Source organism: Miscanthus floridulus, chromosome 14 (assembly GCF_019320115.1).
Source record: "Miscanthus floridulus cultivar M001 chromosome 14, ASM1932011v1, whole genome shotgun sequence".
Classification (NCBI taxonomy): Eukaryota; Viridiplantae; Streptophyta; class Magnoliopsida; order Poales; family Poaceae; genus Miscanthus; species Miscanthus floridulus.
The window spans coordinates 28,690,373-28,703,555 of record NC_089593.1 but is presented as its reverse complement, the minus strand read 5'-3'; the positions used below and the strand labels follow the sequence as shown (position 1 = coordinate 28,703,555).

The following is a 13,183-nucleotide window of genomic DNA, read 5'->3' as shown; positions in this document are numbered from 1 at the left end:
AGTGTTAGTATTAGTTAGTAAGTCGTAGTGACAGTAGTAGTTGTAGTTGTTGTTCATAGTTTTAGTGTTAGTAGTAGTTATTGTTGTATGTATGTGGTTGATGGCCTTCGTGCCTATGTTTGATATACATGTGGTTGTTGGCCTTCATGCCAATGTTTTCTGTAGGTTTTGGGAACCTCTCCGTGCAGGGGTGGTGCTGCCGAAATTTTCAATGGAGTCTAACCATTTGCCTTTTCTTTGCAGGACGAGGACCGTTGGGAGGTACTCGGTGACCCCGATCGTCTTCGTTGGCGTTGCGGTTCTGCCTGCACCGCGTCGCCTCGCCACTGCAGCGACTCGCCACCGCCCCACTAGCCTGACCTCACCGACACCCTAGGTATAACCCATCTTGCATACTTGCATCTCGTGTAACCCCAGTTAGGCGTCTCCCGTCCGAAAGAGATACGGTCGTTGGTATGCAGATCTTTGCATACCAAATTCCGTACCTGTTTCGGATTGTCCACGTTTTTTGGACAGCCCGCGGATGCGTAGATGGGTTGGTTTCCGTGGCCCGCTCCTGTCCGAGACAGAGTTTCGGCACCACCTCCTCGTTGTTCTCCTGATACACAATCTCCCTGCCAGGACGTGTATCGGGAGAACAGCGGGGAGGTGCTGCCGAAATTCTGTCTTGGATAGGAGCGGACCATGGAAGCCAACCTCATCTACGCATCCTCGGGTGGGATTAGGACCTATCCTTCACCTATTAGATGTATAGTAGGAATGCCTTGTGGATTTACCTGCAGTTTTTATTACTCGCTTACATATGCATGTGCCAGAGGATGGATAACCGTGAGTGGATGTACACGGGCCACGCAAGTATGACCCCAGAATGGATGACCAAGACCAATGCTTTCCTGGAGCATGCATTTGGTGAGGCTGCTAAAGGGTCAGCCCGGATGCCGTGTCCGTGCAGCAGATGTGGGAACAAGAAAAGAAAAATTAAGAGGCTCGTGGGGGAAGATCTTATCAAGTATGGATTCACGGCAAACTATACCCGCTGGATCCACCATGGTGAAGCCGATCGTATTAGAGAGGAGGTGGTGAGACAGCGTCTCGAGGATTATGATGGAGATGGCGGGGTAGCAGACTGGATGGATGACATTCAGCAGGCACGGTTCGGTGAAGGATTGGAGGAGAAGCCAGAGGAAAGCGCAAAGACGTTCTATGATATGCTGTCTTCAGCGCAGAAGCCCTTGCACGAAAAGACAACGGTATCGCAGCTGGATGCAATTGGACGCATCATGGGGTTGAAGTCGCAGTTTAGCATGAGTCGGGACAACTTCGATGGTATGTTGGCAGTTTTTGGATCCCTGCTTCCGGAGGATCACATCCTGCCGAAGAACTTGTACGAGTCACAGAAACTTCTTCGTGCACTTAAGATGCCGTATGAGCAGATCCATGCTTGTCCGAATGGATGCGTCCTTTTTAGGAAAGATCACGAGGGAGCAACGCACTGTCCAAAGTGCAAATCCTCTAGGTACCTGGAGGTCGACACTAGTGATGGCAAGAAGGAACAGCTGAGTATCCCTACGAAGGTCCTACGCGGTACCTTCCTTTCATACTGTGGAGAGGATGGAGGCCGAGAGGGTCGAGAGGGAGAGGGAGAGGGCCCAGAGGGAGGCCGAGAGGGCCGAGTGGGAGGTCCTGAGGGCCCAGAGGGCGGCCGAGGCGCAGAGGATGCAGGACATGTTCTCATTCATGTCGAGCCTCGGCACCACTCTCCCGGGTGTGGTGGTGCCCCAGTCGCTGCTCGCTCCAGTTGTGCCTCCTACTCCTCTGGCTCTAGGCACTCCGGTGAGTATATATATATGGTTGATCAAGTCCTTTAGCTTGTGTAGATACTAATGAATTCAATTCTCCTTTGTGCAACAGTCGTCGGGTTCGAACCCGACTCCTTCGCCTCAGCACACACACCCCGGCTGGACAGGTCCACCACCGCACGGAGGTGCCCCTTCAGGCTCCCATTGGGATCAGTGGCAGTAGGTGGTGCCCCTTCATGTTTCATTGACTTTTCTTGATCTAGGACTTGTGTTGGATGAAGACTTCTTAGATGTTGTCATGGATTTGCACATTGGATGTGCGTGTGATGGATTATGCAGGAGGATGTGCTTGTGATGGATGTTGGATGTGCTTGTGATGTATTATGGATTATGTATGCGTTTTGTGTGATGCTAAATGCATGTGTGCTGTCTCATGTATTATATATGAGTTTTGCGTGTTTGTTTTCGAAGGAAAGCAACAAACAAAAAAAATTGCAAATTTCCCAGCTTTGCCGAGTGCCAACACTCGGCAAAGAAGTCTTTGCCGAGTGCCAGGGGTGTGGCACTCGGCAAAGCTGGAAAAAATGTTGCAGAAACAGCCACTTCTCCAGTTTTGCCGAGTGCCACAGCCTGGCACTCGGCAAAGAGGTCAATTTTGCCGAGTGCCACAGCCTGGCACTCGGCAAAGAGGTCAATTTTGCCGAGTGCCAGATGGTACCACTCGGCAAAGACTATTTTTAAAAAGATTTTTTTTTTAAAAAAATTGTTTCTTTGTCGAGTGCTCAGCCCTGGCTCTCGGCAAAAATTCAAATTTTGCCGAGTGCCAGTCCCTAGGCACTCGGCAAAGCCGGCGTCAAATGTTGACGGCAGTTATTTTTTTGCCGAGTGCGGGCTTGGCACTCGGCAAAGACTTTGCCGAGTGTCGATTTTTGGCACTCGGCAAAGAAATTTTTGCCGACAAAATCTTTGCCGAGAGACCTTTGCCGAGTGCGACACTCGGCAAAGCCTTTGCCGAGTGCTTGGCTGGCTTTGCCGAGTGCCCCCAGCACTCGGTAAAGAGGGCGTCTGCAGTTGTGCACAGTTCTATTTCTGTAGGTTCATGTTCTTTATGAACCACTAGTGAAAAAAATCCCTAGCATAAAAAAAATCATTTATGTACTACTGTGTTATACATTTATCTATATCTATCTCTACTCATGTACTACATAAACATTTTTAGAGGAGCCATAGTTTCTTTTCAAAGATGGCAACGAGCAAGATCAATAATCGTCTCTAAATATGCCTCCAAGGGGCCCCAACTAACGGTTCACATCTGAAAATTGATTTTTAGGAGCGCTAGGTCTTGCCTGAAAATGGTCTACATTTCTAAAGGTGGTTGGTAAGGTTAGACGCAGCTGTTGAGAGGTGGTTTTCAAGGCTAGCATGGGTCATATGTGATTTTGGTGGCCAATTAATAACATGATCAAATGGAATAATGCGTTTTGCTAGTATACAAGGTTTTAGTTTATTTGGATGCAAGGATGACTTGGACAAAGGCAACATAAAGATCAAGTGATCAAGACCTCAAGAAAGACCAAGAGTATTGTTGAAGATCATAGAAGACAAGCTAGAAGTCAAAGATATCAAATAGAAGAAGCCCGGATGAAAAGACACGAAGATTTGAAGCTGAACAAAGGTTACAGCCAGTCATCGAATAAATTTCCTGAAGTTTCGTTTCTTGGAGGCAAACAAGGGGGTTGTTGTATGGAGAGCGTGCCGAACAACAGTGCATTTATCCAGATTGCCTAAACCACGCACACTCCAGGACAACATATAGAACAGTCTAAACACATTATTCATTGGGGACAACACAGCACCTAGCCGACCTGTGACCTCGCAGGGGCTCCCTAGTCCAGACATTACAGACGACAGCAAAATTAGAGACACAGAGACACAAACAACTAACTATACAAACCAAAAGGGAAAAAGGCCATTTCATCGGAAGACTAACACACACACATAACAGGCACCACAACAAGATATCCCCTAAGCACATCCACAAGCAGAACGTGGCAAGTTGTGGGTAGAGCTTTAGGGGGCCATTGCGTTGTCCCTTCCCTTCGTATTTTGGCTCCATTCACCGCCCCATTGGCATTTGCATTGCAGCCTTGCAACTGCATACTGGCTGCAAGCTAGGAACTTTTTGTTCCAGTAAGGTCCTATTTGGCCGTTCTCCATTCACCACCCCAATCCAGAATTAATTTGGATTCTGGATAGAAAAAAATGAAGGGTGTTAGAGTTTGGTAATTATTGCCTTTGTATTGTGAAATTCTCCAAATAATAGGTTTGGTGTGCCTTTGTATTGTGAAATTCTCCAAACAAGAGGTTTGGTGTGTAGATAGTTGGATTCTAGAATCCAAGTGTTTGAATCTCATTCTTATTTTTCTATCTCATACTCATTTTTCTTAGGATATCCAAATATGGCCTACTCGAAAAGGCTGAATATGTGGAGCACATCGTTTCCCTGCTCCACCAAAAATACACTTAGAGGCGCTTGCTCTGCCTAATGTTGTTGGCTGCTCTAGAAAATGATGGAGCTAATAAACCGATTCTTATGGAATCTAAAAGCATAGATCCTAAAGTAAGAGCTATGCCAAATGGTGGACCCTTAGATATGCTAAATACAAAGATTTTTTTTTTCGCGATCGGGTGTTCAGCCCGTTTTTCATTAAGAGAAAAGGTAACCAAATGTTACAAAGGTGATACATAGGACTCACAAGTAATTCTTGGATTACCAACGAAATCCCACAAACACAAATGAACAGCAAGAAAACACGAGGGGGAGACCCTCCACCTCAAAACCTCAACCCACTGAGCCTAATGCATGATTACAACACATTGGTAGCCAGTAGTGTAGTGAAACCGCAAAGGCGACGAGGCAAGCGTCCCATAGCTTTGGCGGCAGAGCATCCGCCCCGGGGAAGGACCCATCAACCTCGACGGTAAAGCATCCGCCAAGGGCGCCAGTACGACAATCAGCGGCAAAGCATCCGCTAGAGAAGAGACCACGACGACAAAGCATCTGCCTGAACTGCAGCACGGCGGCAAAGCATCCGCCAGAGACGACGACCATCAAAGCGGCAAAGCATCCGCTGATGGGGGGCTATCACACTCCCAGCAGCAAAGTCTCTGCCTGAGAGCGGAGACCGAAGCGACACCGGCGCCAAGGCAACCGCCCGAGCAACATGACGGCAAAACATCCGTCCAAGAAGAGCGATAGCGGCAAAGCATCCGCTACAGAGAAGCAATCGAATGCGGCAACACCAACCAACTACTGGACAAACCAAAGCAAAGAGTAGCATGAAGCACAATCATGCACAAGAATAGCAAGGAGGCACTCCGGCGGGAGGAGCGAGACGGCAGCAGAGGTGCTCCAACAAAGCCTTCAAGAAGGGAAACACATCCGCAAATACAAAGAGTTGTCTTGTAGTGTCAACTGTGAAGTTCGCAATTAGCAGATGAACATTATTTTCATTCCCTTGTCACCACCATCGCCGTCCTAGCATGTGATGGTATACTGTACCATTCGTGTGTGCCCTGCCAATAATGTCATTCGCACTACCATATCGTGTTTGTGTGGTGACAAAAAAAATGTCAGCTGGTATATGTACTCATATATCCAGTTGGAGGACCCTCTCCCCTCCCGTAGTTTAATCAAAAAAAAAAATGTGTAACCTTACGAGATCGATCGATATTTTCAGCACCACTTCTTTTTTAGAAAAAGAGAAGGTACTAGAAAGAAAACGTAAGGCATGACATGATAAAGGTGAGTGCCTTTGGTTATTTCAGACTGTTTGCTGGAGTTTTTGCAACAAGGATAAACTTTTAAAGTAGCGTGTTTGGATCCATAGGGATTTTAAGATTGAATCCGGATAGAAAAAAAATGTCAAAATCCTAAAATTTCATTCAATCACCCTAGAATTCTAGACGACTCTATGACACAGGCACACGATCCAAGGAACATTATAGATTATTTTTTATCCACAATCCAGGATTTTAGAATCCCATCCAAACATGCTCAGCTCATCAACCAGAAACACTGCGTCGTAAGCATATGCACGCTTGCTGCTGGCTCTAGTGAGAGTCTTCCTCCTCGCAGTGCTTGGTGTACTTGGCGGCGTCCAGCAGGGCGTCCGCCTCCCCGGGGCTGCTCGGCTTCACCTTGATCATCCACCCATCCTCGTAAGGGCTCCTGTTGATCTGGATCATCATCATGGAGATTTTGCATGATATATTGTCAAGGAGAGATAAATTAATTGCAAGTAAAAAAAATAAGGTGATCCATCGATCGATCCAGGAGGCGAGCTAGCTAGAGCTAGAGGCAAGCATGCAGTAGCAGTAGCAGTACCAGGCCGGGCGTCTCTGACAGTTTGGAATTGACCTCGACGACCTCGCCGGAGATTGGGGAGTTGACGTCGCTGGTGGCCTTCACACTCTCCACGTTGCTGAAGGATGCTCCCGCGGAGACCGTCGTGCCGGGCTCCGGCAGCTCCACGAACACCACCTCTCCAAGGTGGTCCTGCATGCAGCGACCAGCGAGTAATAAATCAAGTGTTTAAACCATTTCAATTTTAACCATCCAACATTTATGTATATTTCTGAACATTTTGTATGGTCTGCAAATCAAATTAAGTGTTATATATGTTCAGATCCAAATTAAATACTATGGTATATAATTATGTATAAGATTCTATAATGAAATATTTGTCCCTAGCTTGTAATGTTTCTTGGAATTACTTGCTCTCGTCCGCTAGCTAGAAGAGCTCAGCTGACAGACAACTGGATCGAAAGCATGTCGCTAGTTCACTCACCTGAGCATGGTCCGTGATGCCAACAGTGGCCACGCCGTCGCCTGTCTTGACCCATTCATGAGTCTGAGTGTACTTCAACCCGTCATGAACTGCATGCATGCGCAACACACCAAAATAACAAAAATACAAAGACTATTACTATCAATATATAATAAGACAGTAACCCAATGTTTGTTTCCCAGAAGAGGAGAGGACCAGCATCTTTGATTCTATATATATATCTTGAGGTAGAGACGCTAGCTACCATACCAGTGGAGAAGAATCTGGAGATGGAGAAGGCCGGGGCAGCGGCAGCCCCGGCTCCGGTGCCCGAGAGCTTGAGCGCATTGGCGGCTGACCTCGCCCACAGCCTCAGAGCCATCCTGCACTGCCAATGCCGGACGACGGTGTGCTGACCAGAGAAGAGGAAGGTGTAGATCTCTTCCTAGCTAGTAGTAAGGAAAGCCAAATTAAAGCTAGAAGTGGTTGAGCAGCCAGTGGTGGAGGACTAGTGGGCGAAGGGCAAAACAGTGAGAGGATTGGATAGGGGATATCTTTTGATTGTTTGGCTCAGGAAGAAAGGTGTGCAGGGATAGGGTTTGTATGGTTATGGAGTGTGGAGTGTGCGTAGCCTCAATATCTGTCCTTCTTTAGGCCTGCACCGTTAATTCTTACCAACTTGATCCGAAATCAAGGGTGGTTACGGATAGTGAGGGGCCTATAATGTCAACAAATAGATAATGCTATTAGCGTCCCAAATAGGAGGTAAGAAGGGGTAGTAGGCCGTCCCAACAGCTAGCTACTTGGCTCGCTATTTTGATGTGGACAGTGAAAAAGTAAGAGACAGACTAGTCACTAGCGACGAACAAATAGCTGATCTATTTTACGTAGTCCAAGAATATGAGAGAGGAACCTATAGGTTCAATAGTACATAGAATTTTTTTTAGAAATGACGGCAAAAGCTTTGCCGCGATTTCTATTAGACAAATAAAGGATTAGGCAAGTGCCCGCCTAGCTTTTTTGAATGAAAACTGTGCCAAAAAAACCATACAACTGAGAAGAGTGCTTCACTCATCCTATACAACTTTGATACAACAACTATCAAAACTCACGCCCCTACTTGCTCCAACTTGATCGAATCGACCCAACTAACAACTAACAAGAGACCGGAAAAAACACAACGACCTGCCTGTATAAAATAAGAATATATAAAATAGTCTTTGCTTTTGTCTCTCACCTCTACGTAAGCTGCCTACGTACCTAGCAGACGTCCTGATGTTGCAGCGGGAAAGATATATCGTGGAGATAGTAGTAGAAGCACATAGTAGTCGCGGCTACAACTGAGTAATAAGAAGGAATAAAAAACTTGTGCCACCGCCGCTCACAGGCAGGGCGATGGCGGCAGCCCCGGCCACGGACGTGTACATGCCGAGCGGTGGAGGAGGCCCTGGACATGGACTTGACGGCGACGGTGGCCTAGCGGCGGCGGCGGTCGATGTCGAAGAACGAGATGGACAAGCCTAAAGGGTCGCAGTCACACATAATTACTTGTATCAATTGGTGCATTCATGTCATTGCACGCGGTCGCGTGCTGCCCGGGCCGCCCTCACCGAGCTCATCCTCGAAGTGCAAACGCCGCAGCGTCCTACTCCGCATCCCTTTCAGCGTGCTCCGACATTGCCAACGTTCCCGTGAGTTCTCGGAGGGCGTCGCTTCGGTTTCGCGAGTCGGGGGCGTTTTTCTGTACTCAGGAAAACTGAAGGCCTCCAAGTATGATTTTAACAATTTCGTACAAAGCAATCAAACCAGAATGAGACAAAAGATGCTTTGGGTGTGATTCGACCCTCGCTCAAATCTTATAACTCAACAAAGCGTGGATTTTTCAAAAGAAGCTCGTACTTATCCCGTGACGAACCGTATCGTTTTCTAGAATTGACCCGATCGAATTCGTATTTTCAGACAAATTTGAATTCTGTTCAAAATACGGAACACCAAATTCGAAATAAAAAATAGAAACGATAGATATTTTCTGACAATTTTCTACTTTTCTTGTTTTAATTTAGCATATCTCGAATTCGAAATTCGGTCACTGGACAAGCGTCACACAGTCCAATCACGGCTCTTGCGGCTTGCTGGCTTGCGCTTGCTGTTGCCGCTGCACGTTGGGCTGCAGTGGGCCGTAGCGAGCCCAGACTACCCAGATGCGGAGAGGAGTCTCCAGAGGATAAGAGCATCTCCTAGCATTTTTAAATCTCAATCTCTAAATTATTATTTTAAGAATCATTTGCATAAAAATCATTTTCAATATCTTTTATCCTCCAATAGTTTTTCTAAATTTTATGCGCACTCTATAGAGCTATTATCGTCTTCTATTTTTGACCAGTAAAAAATCCGAAATAGAAGATGACTATATTTGAATGATCATTTAGAGAAGCTATTAGCCAAAATCTAGCCAGGATATGGAGAGCCTTTTGATCGGACATGCTCTGCTATGCTCGTTGTGTGGATGAGAGACCGTGAGGAGGAGGTTTTTTAGCCGCAAACTCTTAGGGCCTGTTTGGGACTGCTCTGTTCCACCTTTTGTAGTTCTGCTCTCAAACTTTCCTGCCAAACAGGTCCAACTCCACAAACTCTGCTCACAAAAAAAGATGGAGTTTTGGTCCAACTCCATGTTTTTCGCGGAGCTCCTCAGAGGGTACTCCACAAACCAGCGTTTCGTATGTCCTCGTGGAGTTGGAGGTAATTACCCGCAATTGCCACTCGTTTCGCAAATACCGTTTCGTTCTATTTCCTCCCGTCGCCCCCCACCCGACGCCCTCATCGTCCTCTACTCCCGTCGCCTCTCTCCTCTGCTCCAGCCCGTCCTCCCCCAAACCCTAGCGACACCAGGCCGCGAGCGCCCCTCCCGCTGGAGCTCGTCGGAGGTCACCGGGCCCGTGCTCCCCGCCCGTCCGCTCTGGTCCGAGCTCCTCCCGCCTCCGTGGCTACGCCGCCCACCGCCAGCCGTCCATGGCCGCGCCGCCCGCTCGCCGGAGCACGCAGACCGCCATGGCCCGCCGCCGGAGCTCGTAGGACCGTTAGACCTCCACGCGCTCCCACCCAGCCATGCCCGAGCCTCCATCCGCCCACTGGAGCTTGCCCCGCTCATGTATTCTATACACATGGCTTGTGCGCATGGTGAATCTGAGACTGACCTTCCCAGCTCGATGTGCGCCTGATACTGAAAAGGATTTTTGGGCACTGAGAGGGATTTCCCAATAGCACGAGTAGCAGCTGGCATTTGAGAGGCTACTAATTCTGATCTACTAAAATCAGTTCAGTATATTTAAGTATCATCCAGTATATCGGAGCTCTTCTTGATGGTTTTTGTCTTCGATCATGTGTTCTAATTGCTGTAACCTTAGTTTAGTATTGATTGATTCAGACCTGCACACTACCGCATCTTTCTTTGCAGTGCTAATGCATCTTGTAAAATTCTGAATGTACTGAATGTGCTCGCAGGATCTTTTAGTTTCAATTTAATGTTTTTTTTATTTTCAGTTTTTAGTTTTTTTTTTGTTTCATTATCAGCCAAGTTTTTTTATTGTTTTAGTTTCAGATTTCAGTGACATTTTTAGATTTGAATATCTTCCTAAATCTTGCACATTAGTTTCTACAAAAGGGTAGCCATTGAACACATAAGTTGCCATAAAAGAATTTGCTCCTAGTTTTAGTTTTCTGTCTTGTATTAGAATGATGGACTTTGTTATCTTATTTATCATTAGTCATGTATGGACAATTATTTGTATCCGAAATATGAACTTTGTCAATTATCCATCAAGCGCTTTGAAATTTACGTGACAAAAGTATGGAATTATTTGGCCGAAATATTTGTTTTTTACTTTTCTCCAATAAATTAAATGAGATTATAATATTTACACCATATTTGAATTGGTAAAAAAAATATTCAATTACACATGCTCTGCATACAACAGAACATACACCAAACATCGATCAGGGGCATAGTAGACCTTTCCTATAAAAACCTCATGTTTTCAGAGCTAGAGCTAAACTGCGTGCCAAATAAGTCCATTGGCTCCAGAAACTCTATAATAGAGCTACTCAGAGCTGAAAAAAGTGGAGGAGAGTAGTCCAAACATGCCCTTAATCGCTACCGGCTGCGCTCCGTTGCTTTCGCGCGACACAAGGCCGCGACGGCGTAACACTAGGCCGCGACGGGCCAGCCCAAGTACCAATGCAATGCGGCGGCCTTTCCAAATTTTTTTACTATACTTAGAGGCTCTCAACCTCCCGGGAAATCCACCTCCCGCGCCCGCTGCTACTTTTGGCATTTTCAGTTATATTTTTGAGTATTTTTTTCATTTGTCTACTTTAGTTTTCATTTTCTATTTATCAATTTCAGATTTATTTTAAATTCTCCATGCTTGTTTCAAGCTGCTACATGCAGTCCCGATCATAGTTATGTGTGATTATTCATTTTTTTCATTGTTTCTTTTATTTTTAGTTAAATGAGTTTTTCAATGTTTTTTTTTATTTTTAGTTTTAAGTCAATTTTTTATTTCACTTTTCAGTCAAGTTTTTTAATGTTTTTAAGTTTCAGTTTTCAGTCTCCCTTCTAGATTTGAATGCATTCCTAAATCCTACGTATTAGTTGTATAATAACTTACACTTTAAGTTGGCACCTTATGCAATACTTATTCAAATAAGAGTTAAATGCATCGTAAGCCCTTGAACTTGTCTTGGGATACCACTTAGGTCCACAAACTCTCAAATTATACTTTTGGCACCCTAATGTTGTTTAAGTATGCCACTTAGGTCCATAACTCATCGGAAGCAAGGTTTTGGCCGACATGGCGTGGACAGCGTGGCGCTAACTGGGTCCAAGCGCACGTGAGCTGCGCGTGAGCCTGGTTTAGGGCGTGCAAATAAGCAGAGAGGCCACCCAGTTCTCCTCCTCTGTAACACCTTAAAATTTGCATTCTTTTAAAATAGTAAATTTGATTTATTTATGCAATTATGTGTGCATTCAAATATAGAAAAATAATATTTTTTGTAAAATTAAAATCAATCATAAGGATATACACATGTTGATGCACTCATGCTGGAGCATTGTATTTAATATGTTGAGTGGTTTTGATTTAAATTCAAAAGGATCCAAAAATCATTTGGAAATGGAATTGGAAAATTTATTTGGAAAAAGAAAAAAGGAAATACTTTTTCCCTCTCCCTTCCTCATTCTGGCTGCCAACCCAATTCTCCCCGCCGGCCCAACTTCCCCTCCTGCTGGCACACTTGGCCGCTGGCCCTTCTTTCCTCCGCGACAGCCCAGCCTCGCGCGGCCCAGCAAACCGCCGGCCGCTCGCCCCCTCCTCCCATTTCCTTCCTGGGCCGGCCCAGCACCGCACGGCAACCGTTGCCGCCGCCTCCTCCTTCCTTCTCCCCGCTGACGGCCCGGGTCCACCCGTCAGTGCCATCACTCACCTCCCGCGCCGCGCGCGTCAAGCCGCAACCGCCGCTCCGCGCCCACGTCTCGCGTCGTGGGAGCGTCCTCCCCGCGCCCGGCCTCTATAAAACGTAGCCGAGCCCATCGCTGCCCTCCCTGCTGCCTCCCCACTCCACTCTCGCGTTCATCCGTGCACGAGGAAGCCGCACCGAAGAACGCCGAGGTCCGCCGTCCGTCCCACCGCGCGGTCCGTCTCCCCGAGCCGCCTCCGTCTTCGATTTTCGTCGTGGTGAGATTCGCCGTGCTCTTCTCTCTCTCCCTGACCTTTTCCCGTGGAAATGGTGGCTTGTATGGCCGTTTTTGGGTGCGCCGACGAGCTTTCGCCGCCGGCCATGGCGACCACCCCGCCAACCGCCTCCTCCGGCCGCTCTCTCGGCCAAGGCGAGGTCGTGTGCACCCCCTCTCTTCCCCGGTGCCCTCGGTTCGTCGAACCGTGGCCCATAGCCCCTAAACTGCGTGCGCCGGTGACCTCCTTGCCGCCGGCCATGGTGCCCCGCCGCGGCCGCCACTGTTCTAGCCACCACTTTTCTCTCTCTTCCCCCCAGATCTAATCCGATCCGTCCATCCATGATCCAATGGCCACCGATGGCCGATACTCCTTCACGGGACATTTTGCTAAAGGGACCCCCAAGTTTGGTGATTTTGAACCCGCAGTCCTCGGCTGGTTAAATATCCCAGATTTAATTTTATTTAGATTCGAAAATAGTTCCTTCTATTTACAGAAATGCCACTTCACTGTTTTGCTCATAAAATCGTCGTTTTAGCTCCGAATCGACCCGTTCAAATTGCGTTAGTTTCGTAATTGCATAATCTACGTGTTAATAGCACTGTTAACCATGTTTACAACTTTTAAATTTCAAGGTTAGGTTTAATTAAATAAATTGCCATAGGAAACCCCGTTTAATTCATAATTTTCGCGTTTTAGCTCTGATTTTCGTGAACTTCGCATTGACGTGATCGTAGCGAGACATTGATTCTTTTCATAAACCTTTTATCTTGTTTTCTATACTGCTGGTGTACTGTTCTAACTATAGGATTGTTTGCTTTGCATG

General features: G+C 46.7%; 1 protein-coding gene across 2 annotated transcripts; it reads right to left on the bottom strand.

Annotated features, from left to right (window-relative positions):
- Positions 1–5,599: 5,599 nt before the first annotated feature.
- On the bottom strand, positions 5,600–7,151 carry LOC136505187 (glycine cleavage system H protein, mitochondrial-like). 2 transcript variants are annotated; one of them, XM_066500307.1, is made up of 4 exons: positions 6,899–7,151; positions 6,650–6,738; positions 6,187–6,357; positions 5,600–6,030 (listed from the first exon to the last, which is right to left on the bottom strand). In XM_066500307.1, the coding sequence occupies exons 1-4, from the start codon at positions 7,008–7,010 to the stop codon at positions 5,857–5,859; spliced, it is 546 nt and encodes a 181-aa protein (XP_066356404.1). In that variant the 5' UTR covers positions 7,011–7,151; the 3' UTR covers positions 5,600–5,856. The 2 variants fall into 2 exon arrangements, with proteins under 2 accessions (XP_066356404.1, XP_066356405.1); XM_066500308.1 differs by having other exon boundaries at positions 5,600–6,038; positions 6,899–7,139.
- Between the last annotated feature and the right edge of the window lie 6,032 nt (positions 7,152–13,183).

Excerpts from the sequence above, each read along its gene's own strand:
- LOC136505187 (XM_066500307.1), bottom strand. The coding sequence starts at position 7,010 with ATGGCTCTGAGGCTGTGGGCGAGGTCAGCCGCCAATGCGCTCAAGCTC. Across the intron at positions 6,358-6,649 it reads GCATCACGGACCATGCTCAG|GACCACCTTGGAGAGGTGGT; the intron begins GTGAGTGAACTA and ends CGCTGCATGCAG. Across the intron at positions 6,031-6,186 it reads TGTCAGAGACGCCCGGCCTG|GAGCCCTTACGAGGATGGGT; the intron begins GTACTGCTACTG and ends CCAGATCAACAG.